This window comes from Acomys russatus, chromosome 22, assembly GCF_903995435.1.
Source record: "Acomys russatus chromosome 22, mAcoRus1.1, whole genome shotgun sequence".
Lineage (NCBI taxonomy): Eukaryota > Metazoa > Chordata > Mammalia > Rodentia > Muridae > Acomys > Acomys russatus.
Window position 1 is genome coordinate 29,739,488 of NC_067158.1, and position 9,790 is coordinate 29,749,277.

At 44.8% G+C, this 9,790-nt stretch overlaps 1 protein-coding gene across 1 annotated transcript; it reads left to right on the forward strand.

Moving 5' to 3' along the window:
• The first annotated feature begins 1,275 nt into the window (after positions 1-1,275).
• Tmem128 (transmembrane protein 128) lies at positions 1,276-9,334 on the forward strand. Its single transcript, XM_051165056.1, has 5 exons — positions 1,276-1,402; positions 3,081-3,222; positions 4,743-4,901; positions 7,626-7,732; positions 9,260-9,334. The coding sequence occupies exons 1-4, from the start codon at positions 1,312-1,314 to the stop codon at positions 7,723-7,725; spliced, it is 492 nt and encodes a 163-aa protein (XP_051021013.1). The 5' UTR covers positions 1,276-1,311; the 3' UTR covers positions 7,726-7,732; positions 9,260-9,334.
• Positions 9,335-9,790: the final 456 nt, after the last annotated feature.

Genomic DNA, 9,790 nt, shown 5'->3' on the forward strand with positions numbered 1-9,790 from the left:
ACCAGGGGCATCTTAAAAGCAAGGTCAGTTCTTACTCATCTCTGTCTCTGTAGCCTGGCCACATGCGTGACAGTCCCTAGTAAACAGCAGGTGCAATAAACGCTTGAATGGTTAAGCACAAAATTTCTCAGATCATGACTCACTAGGGAAAGAGTAGGAGAATAAACAATAGGATTATTGATAGAGGGAAAAGTTGGGATCTAGTGAAATGCAGATTACAGGCATTGGGTGGTGGGGGCAATTGGTTGGAAAAGCAGGCTGGTTCCCACAGTCCAGAAAGGGCCATTTTTCACAGCTGGGATAGAGGGTTCACAGGAGGCACAAACCAGTGGTCTTCTCTTAAGTTCAACAAATCAGATAAGAGAGGTGGATATAATGTCTTTCAGGCAGAAAAGGCAAACAGTCTCAGAGAGGTTCCTTTCTTGCCCAAGGCTACCCAGCTTGACAGTATCACCAGACTCAAAATGGGTCCACTTCTTGATGGGAGTAAAAAAATGAACAGGACATCAAAGTAGTTATCACAGGAAAAAACAAAGCAAAACAAAAGCAAAACAAAACAACCCACAAAAAACTTGTTCGCTGCAAATGGGAACATGGGGAATTGCTCCCAGAAACTGCCGACAACTCCGAGTTATTTATAAGAGAAATGCAGACTCTGGAGGCAAAAGGGGTCATCACATGCCTAGGAGGGGGCACCCTGCAGAGTCACAGTGCGACTCCCCTTTCATAATTCCATGCTGTGAATAAACGAGAACTTGAGGGTCTTGAGGCGGCACCATCTGCTGCTGAGTCACAGGTGCACGCTATGCAAGGAGGCTTGTGGAATGTTATACTTCCGAACAACTTTAAAGGTTTTAGGAAACACACACACACACACACACACACACACACACACACACACACACACACACACACTTTTATTTGGGGAGCAGAATACTGAATGGAACCTTGTCACCATCCTGCTTTACAGTAAGCTAGGGGACGATTCATTTTAACCTCAAAGGTCACTTCTTCCGGACCTGGCGCTTTGCTCTTCATAGGACTGCCTACCAGCCTATCCTAGACTAGCAGAGCAATCCCTACAGAGCAGGAGTTGCCAGGAGACTGGGGTTTGTAGACTCACTGCTCCTGAGATCAGAGATCAATACTTTAGGTTCAAATCCTTCTTGTTAAATTAACGCGTATTCTACTGGGCCAACCATAAACCGCTAAGGTAATACAACAGTTCCAATCCCGACGGGGATCCCGCCCTTCAAGCTGGCGCCGGAAGTACTGCATGCCGTCACTTCCGTCGCACTGACCAGCGCCGAGATGGATGCTCCGTGGGCTCGGGAGCAGCTCCGGCGGCGTTACCTGTTTCCTCCTGAAGCGGGGCGGGACGGTGAGGACGACGCCAGACCAGGTGAAACTCCCGGGCTCTAGGTTCCAGGGCTTGCCAAGCAGGGCTGCAAGTCGATGTCCAGGGTCCCCACCGGTCTTGCAACTCTCGCGTCTTCCCCTGTGCTGCATTTCCGCATTCCACGGCGAGCCGACTCATCAGGGGTTTGGAAACACGCTTTAAAATGAAAATCAACCGTAGTTTCTTAGTCTTAAGAATTAACCCAAGAACCGATCGATACAAAGCGGTGTGCTGAGTATTTAACTTCAGTTTTGCCTGTAAAACAATACGGAAGGAAATACCTAGCTGCCTGCCTGCAGAAAGCTAGCTAAATAAATTTGGATTAGATGTATCTCTGCCTGGTAAATCAGATAGAGTTTTCTATATCCTGCGGGCGGTTTTCAAGGGGGTGGGGGAGATCAGAACAGTGTATGACATGCCAACCGTGTGGGTACAAACTACAACCCACGATGTATCCTGGGCTTGTAGATGCACAGGATGAAGAACAGTTCCATAGGAGCTGGTAATGTTGGTTGCCTATAGGCTGTAGAACTGCAAGGATGATTGACAGTTCATTTTAGAGCTCTTTGACCTGGATGCTATAAAACGTTTGTTCTTAATTAGCTTTTCAAAATGAACACTGGCAACACTGTGCCAAGGCATGACAGTGTACGCATTTTGAGACTATCTGCTAGTACTAAACTCTCCAGAGATTCTGATAGGCATCTGAACCTCACTTGAAGACCAGTGGTCCTCATGTGCCAATACAGAGAAGGCATACCAGAATCCCTTCAGTCTCGTTTGCAGAGAGATAAAAGGCTTGCCTGTCACCTGTGCAGTTCATGCTGTGTTCTGGGGCTAGAGCTCTGGTGTGCCATTCCATGTTTGGGCTACTTCAGAAGTTCATGTCTGTTTAAAATAGTTGGCTTTTGTTGTATTTGGCATTTTCCTCTCTTATTAGTACATGCGCATGCATTTATTGGTACAAGCGCTTTTGGAGGCCAGAGATTGGCACTGGGTGTCTTTCCTCTGTTGGTTTCCAATTTGTTTGTTTTTTTTTTATTTTGTTTTTGTTTTGTTTTGTTTTGTTTTGAGACCAGGACCCCCTCAGCCCCAGGATCTGTTTCTGTCTAAGCATTGGGGTTACAGGTATCCACTGTCATGTTCAGTTTTATGTGAGTGTTGGGGGTTACCTCGGGTTCTCATGTTTTTGTGCAAGTGCTTTTACCCACTGGAACCTCCTTGTTCCCCTACAGCTGACATTTTTCTTTAGCATGCCTAATTACCTTCCTAGAGGAGTTGTGAGATAAATTCCCATACTTGTGGATGGCATCGTTGCCATGGCATCCAGAAGATTATGAAAGCATAAATGTGATTCCAAGATTCGTTTTGAAGGGATAATTAATATATTGAGCATATTGTCTAGTGAGCTTCTAGTAACTATTTCAGCTAATGTCAATTTACCGTTTGTGGTGTTTGCTCGTTTGGTTCTTGGTGTAGACCGCAGGACCTCATGCATGCCAGACATGTGCTCTACCGTTGGGCTCTGTCTCTGCCCCTATGCCCCTACATAGAGACTTCCCTTGGTGGTCTTGTGGGAGGAGCTGGCACTGTGGTGGGTGGGATGAAGCTCCAAGGGATGATGTCATCCGGCCTAGGACACTGGATAAGTTCATAAGTCAAACTCTCCCCTGTTTTGCAGAAACCTCCACAGCTGTTGAGAAAAAGGAGCGACCTCTTCCAAGACTTAACATTCATTCTGGATTCTGGATTTTGGCATCCATCGTGGTGACCTATTACGTTGATTTCTTTAAGACCTTTAAAGAAAATTTTCACACCAACAGGTAAGAAGACCTTCTTGTGCCAGGTGTAGGGTTGCATGTCCTCAATCCCGGCACTTGGGAGACAGATGGAGGTGCATCTCTGAACTCCAGGCCAACCTGGTCTCCATAGGGAGTTCCAGGACAGCTAAAGCTACAGAGTGAGACCCTATCTCAAAAAAAAAAAAAAAAAAAAAAAAAAAAAAAAAAAAAAAAGAACAGCAATAAAAACCTTGTTGCTTCATGTTTTTGCATGTTATAGTTTGCCAGTTGAGTTCTCAGAACAGCCAGGAGATGGCGAGATGGCTCAGTTGGTAAAGCACTTGCCGTCCAAGCATGTTGACCTGAATTTGATCCTCAGAACCTACTTTTTTTAAAAAGAAAAGAAAAATAAAAAGGCAATTTGGTAGTGTCTGCCTATAATCCCAGCTCTGAGCAGGCGGAGATGGGGATCCCTGACCTTATTGGTCAGTTAGTCTAGCTGAATCAGCGAGCTCCAAGTCTGCTCCACAGTCAGTTACTGTCTTAAGAACAAGATGGAAACAGTACTCGGGAGGCAGAGGCAGGTGGATCTCTGTGAGTTCAAGGCCAGCCTGGCCTACAAAGAGAGTTTCAGGGCAGCCAGGGCTATCACAGAGAAACCTTGTCTTGGGAGGAAAAAAAAATCAAGGTAGAAAGTGACTGAGAGAGACACCCAGTGCTGACTTCTGGGAGACACACACACACACACACACACGAATACAACAAAGTGCAATTACTTGTTAGTCACTGTCAGACATGATGTTGAAGCACGTATTGATACAGAGAAGGGTAAGATATGTTATCCAAAGAGTCCAGCTTTTAACACATAAGCCTAACAAATTCTGGGGATACAGCCTATGTAAGTTCTTAATTGACTTTTTCCTATCTTATGTGATCCTCTCATGTTACCCCCACCCTAGTATCCCCACATATACAGTATTAGCTGTGTGATATGCTGGGTATGTCTGTTAGCTGATTCTAGTAGTCATTTTACAATGCTGCATACAGCAGAGCGTTTCATTGTACCTTGAATATGTGCAATTTAAAATTGTCACTTGGGCCTCCAGAAGGCCTGAGATAGAGGAGGAGTGAGAACTGTGGCCCAAGAAAGGTGTGTTTCAGGGTAGTTGGAGAAAGGAGGCTGCTTGTGTAGCCCTGGCTGTTCTGAACTCATTTTGTAGACCAGGCTAGCCTCAGATTCACAGAGATCCGTCTGCCTCTGCCTAGTGCTGGGATTATAGGCTGTGTGTCCTTTTATTGGGCTTTCTAGTACTTTAATGCGAGAGAAGTAACCGTTAGAAATGATTCCCCACACGTGATGCCTTGGGACCACATACCCTCCTGTGACAGAGACATTATACGCATTACACACTGGGCTAGGGCTGTGGGGATGAGAAAGAGTTGAACCGCTCTCAACAGTGTGCTCTTAAGGGCAGAAGGCATGACCGCACACCCAAGGACTGGGGCCAGAGGCGTCTCTGCTGCTTCCAGTGCTGTCAGCACTTACTTCTTTGTCTCTACAGTTGGTTCCTCTTTGGCGGCGCCTTGCTGCTTGTCAGCCTGTCCATTGCGTCTTACTGCGTTGTGTATCTGGAGTGGTATCGCGGGGTTGAAGAGTATGATGTCAAGTACCCAGCGCTGGTGCCCATCACAACTGCGACTTTCATTGCGGCGGGGATTTGGTGAGTGGGTGCTGAAACGCTGAGTGTGAGTGGAAAGCAATTGTTTTGTGGTCAGGTGATGATGAATGTGACCAAGAACCGAAATTAAGCCGCAGGATGTACCAGGGAATAGGGGTTCCCAAGCACTCTCTTCTTTGTGGTCACCTCTCAATTTCTTTCTCTCTTAATATACCTTAGTCATTTAAGACACAGATGGGTGACCTCTGCACATACTCTGTCTTTCTTTGTGATGGATAAGACACACGGCAGGAGAACCAGGTGATAATCCTGAGTGGATGAATCATGAACTGAGTGGCCCAGGAGGAGCAGAACCATCGGCCTGGTGACCACTCCTGGCAGTGTGCTCTCCTGCCACGTGCAAGTGCTGCCCCATCTTTGTGGCTATTACTTGTTCATCCCATAAACACAGTTTTGTTTGTCTGTGTTTTGAACTTTAGTCACTTTGAACTTTAACGTTTAGCTGCATGTGTGAAGTGTATGCTGTTCACTTGCGGTTTTCTCCTGGCAGTTGCTCATTGCCACTTGTCACTTCACTGTGTACTGAACCACAGTGTATGCTATGCTGCCACACAGTCAGACTGCTTTTAGTTGGTGCTGTTTTGAAGGATGCCTTTAAGAACACTGCTGCTCTCTGTTGGGCTTGTATGTGTATACATATACCCAGAAAGGGGAGGTCAGTGTGTCCTCCAAGTGTACACACCACCGGATTTTCTTCCCAAGTAGTTGAGCTGTCTCACCAGCCACTGTCCCCCAAAGTGAATGTCATCTGTGTTGAACATTTGCGGTCCTTTTCTCTTAGCTGCTCTCAACAACACAGCAGTGCCTTGGGTAGCAGCTTGCAGTCTGTGGCACTGTAAGGATTCTAGAGGTGTGATATAAGGGCGTGAGGGAAGGTCAGGTGATCTGCAGATGCAGTGCTGTTCTCCACAAGACCCCTGAGCACTTGACATTGGTTTGGAGCTAATGACCCCCTGGTATGAAGAGACACCTGTCATCTTTTCCCTGTGTGTCTAGTGGCACAGTGTAGCCTGTGGTTCTTCCATAGTGGAAGTGGCTGTGCCATTTAAAGGTTGCATGTCTTTCACAGTGTGCACATGCCAGGACTGCTCATCCCGTTCCCTGTTGCACACACAGCAAGTGTTATGCTCACACAGTACCAAGTAAATATTATTATTGTTGTTATTATTATTATTATTATTATTATTATTACTCTTCACTGAAGGAGAAACTTGTAAATAACAGAATAATATCTCCCCATTAGAGAAAACCAAACTTCAGCTCTTTGGCTTTTTTTATTTTTATTATTATTATTATTATTATTATTATTATTATTATTATTGTTATTATTATTATTATTATTATTACTACTACTACTACTATCGCTCCTCACTGAAGGAGAAACTTGTAAATAAAGGAGAAACTTGTAAATAACAGAATAATATCTCCCAATTAGAAAAAAACCAAGCTTCAGCCCTTTGGCTTTTCTTCTTCTTCTTCTTCTTCATCATCATCATCATCATCATCATTATTATCATTATTATTTTATTCCTTCACATATGTCTGTTTGAGTGTGTTGATCCCTTGGAACTGGAATTACAGAGTTTTGTGAGTTGCCACATGGGTGCTAGGATTTGAACCTGGTCCTTTATAAGAGCAGCCAGTACTCTTTTTTTTTTTCTTTCTTTTAGATTTTACTTATTTTATGTATATGAGTGCTCTATCTGCATGCCCACCTATCCACTGGAAGAAGGCTTTAGAGGGTATAGATGGTTGTGAGCCACCATGTGGTTGCTGGGAATTGAACTCAGGACCTCTGGAAGAGCAGACAGTGCTCTTAACCGCTGAGCCATCTCTCCAGCCCCCAGCCAGTACTCTTAACTGCTGATTCATCTCTCCAGCCCCTGGCTTTTCTTTCTATTCATCTCTCCAGCCCCTGGCTTTTCTTTCTATAAATTGGATTTTGATTTTTGGAAAAGTCTTAAAGCTTTATGTATATTCTGCTTAAATGCAGTTTCTCTGACACAGTTTCAGCTGTAGCTGGGCCACTTGTCACTGTTAGGTCAGTATTCCATGGTGAGGGTAGACCAAGGAGCCTGGTTTACTTTGCCTCCTGTAGTGGGAGCATCCTAAGAAATGTCAAATTAGTTTTAGACGTGTGGCTTATAGCTGTTTGGCATCTATATTTATCCAGGATTACATATTAAAACACACAGCTGTCTGGAGGTCTTATTTAATTTTTTAAGGTTTCCCCTGGTAGTCTCTGCTTCTATCAGTTTAGTCATTGAAAATTGTTTGCCTTTAGAAAGTATTTTATTTTATTTGGTGACAGGAATACTGTTTTTGGCAATGGAGACTTTATAGCAATTGTGTACAACCATTGCTTTTTCATTTTGTTTTAAGGGTCGTTTGGTCTTTTTCCCATGATAATGCCTGAGATGATAAAGCAGGCTGCAGCCATTTCCATGGGTGGTCTATCACACATGCTGACAAAGAGATGTAACATCTATTGAGCTATGCCGGCCCTTTCAGAGGTCCATGTCACCTTATGTCCCAGTGCTGCTTCTGTGGGTACAGGCAGAAATGTCCTTCTGTCGGGCCATGGTGTTGATCTAAAGAGCTGCCTAGTGACAGTCTCTAGTCAAGCTCCTTAACTGCAGACTTGAGTGAATACATTTGTGCCAGCCCAGTTCCTGTTGTGAGCTGTTTGTTTTTGGTTTCCTTCAGCTTCAACCTGGCTCTGTGGAACGTGTGGTCATTCTTCACTCCCTTGCTGCTGTTCACCCAGTTTATGGGGGTCGTGATGTTCATCTCGCTCCTTGGATAAGCTCAAGGTACGATCCTGTTTCTAGCCGTGAGCTGTGCCTTGCAGTCACTTCATGAGGGCACTCCAGCAGACTGCCTGGGAATCACTTCCTGGTTTGTGCCAAAGCACTTCACCACTGAGCACAGCTGTAAGGACCGAGGCCGCCTTCACAAGGTGCAGTTATAAGTTTTCTGAGACGGCACCTGCCTTTCAAACAATTCATGAGGACAGTGCATGCGTCTTTATGTGGATGAGTTCACACTAGGCTATTTTATATTGTGTGAATGGTGTTAGCTGGATTGGGATAATAGGTGATCTTACCCAGTGTGGAACAAATTCTGCCATTTTCTATTGGGATAGGATAGTAGGTATCCTAGCTCTCTTTAAAACATTCTTTTCAGGGGCTGGAGAGATAGTTCACTGCTTAAAATCACTGGTTGCTCTTGCAGAGGACCTGGGTTCAATTCCTGGCATCCACGTTGCGGCTCACAACCATCTGTAACTCTAGTTTCAGGAGATCTAACACCTTGGCCTCCACAAACATCAGGCACACATGTGGGGTACATACATACACGCAGGCAAAACACACATGTGCATAAAATGAAAATAAATCTTAAAAAAAATTCTGTTCCAGCCACGTGGTTGTGGCACATACCTTTAATCCCAGCACGTGGGAGCAGAGACAGGTGGATCTCTGAGTTTGAGGCCAGTCTGGTCTACAGAGCAAGTTTCAGGACAACCAAGGCTACATAGAGAGACACTGTCTCCAAAACAAAACAAAAAAAATCTGTGCCTTTCATACTATTTAGAAGGAATGCTGATAAACATTTATTAAATACGTATATAGAGCATTGAGAAGGCCGTGCTGTGAGTAGGCTAGAAAAGACAGATAGTCCTTCCTTCATGCCGCTCACATCTGAACTTGGAGAAAATCAACTTGACAGGGCCGTTGGCAGACAGGGGAAGTGAGGCTCAGGGAAGTGGAGGTCCGAGTGATGGGTGGTGCTCAGGACAAGGGTGTCCCGGTTGATGGAGTGTGTGTACCCTGTGTCCCTCAGGGCAGAGTGTGACAGGAAAGAAGAGGTGCATGTGATCCTCCTGTTGCTAGTCGTTGGGGAGTTGCTGGTCATCACCGCTCTGACACAGACATTGTCCTCCACAATTGCACTATATCCAGAGACTGCTGAGACTCATGGGACCCCTTGGTCCTGTGCACTTACCACTTTGAGAAGTTCAGAGTCCTTGTATCATGCTGTTCCCACAGGTTTGATTGTTCCTCATTCCCAGATTGTCCTTTTTTAAATCTTTATATTTCTATGTATGCATGTATGTGTGTATATGCATCACATGTGTGTCCAGTGCCCACGGAGGCCAGAAGAAGGCATCAGCTCCCTTAGAATGGAGTTAAAGAGGTTGGGAACTAGAAGTGCGTGCTAGAAGTTGAACAGCCCTTAACCACTACACCATCTCTCCAGCCACATACACTTTTTTTTTTTAATGGAAACTCATGAACTTAGGAAGTTTCACTTGGTGCATAAATGTTGTTTTCTTCCAGATTTAAGAACATGACCGGTTAGCCAGATGTGGTGGCGCACGCCTTTAATTCCAGCACTCGGGAGGCAGAGGCAGGTGGATTGCTGTGAGTTCAAGGCCAGCCTGGTCTATAAAGCGAGTCTAGGACAGCCAAGGCTACACAGAGAAACCTTGCCTCAAAAATAAATAAGTAAATAAATAAATAAATAAACAAACAAGTGCCATATTTAAAGAGAAGAAAGCGTCCAGCGTGTGCCACTGATCTAAGCATGCACTAGTGTGTCTAAAGTGAGTTGTTTCCATGAAAAAATTGTGACTTTCTAAATCTGCTGTTGACATCAGAATAAATGATCTTTCTCTCAGGTGTTCTCAAACAAGTGATTGATTGTCAGCCGTTTGTGTTAGACCAAACTAGCGAGTGTTAATCTGTCAGATTTTGAAGACAGTAGTGGCTCATTACAGGAGCACAGCACCCAGTTTTACAGAGCCTGGCCTTTTCACTGGAGGGTTAGCTGCCCTTGTATTAAGGTGACTGGATGCAAGCCTGAAGGAA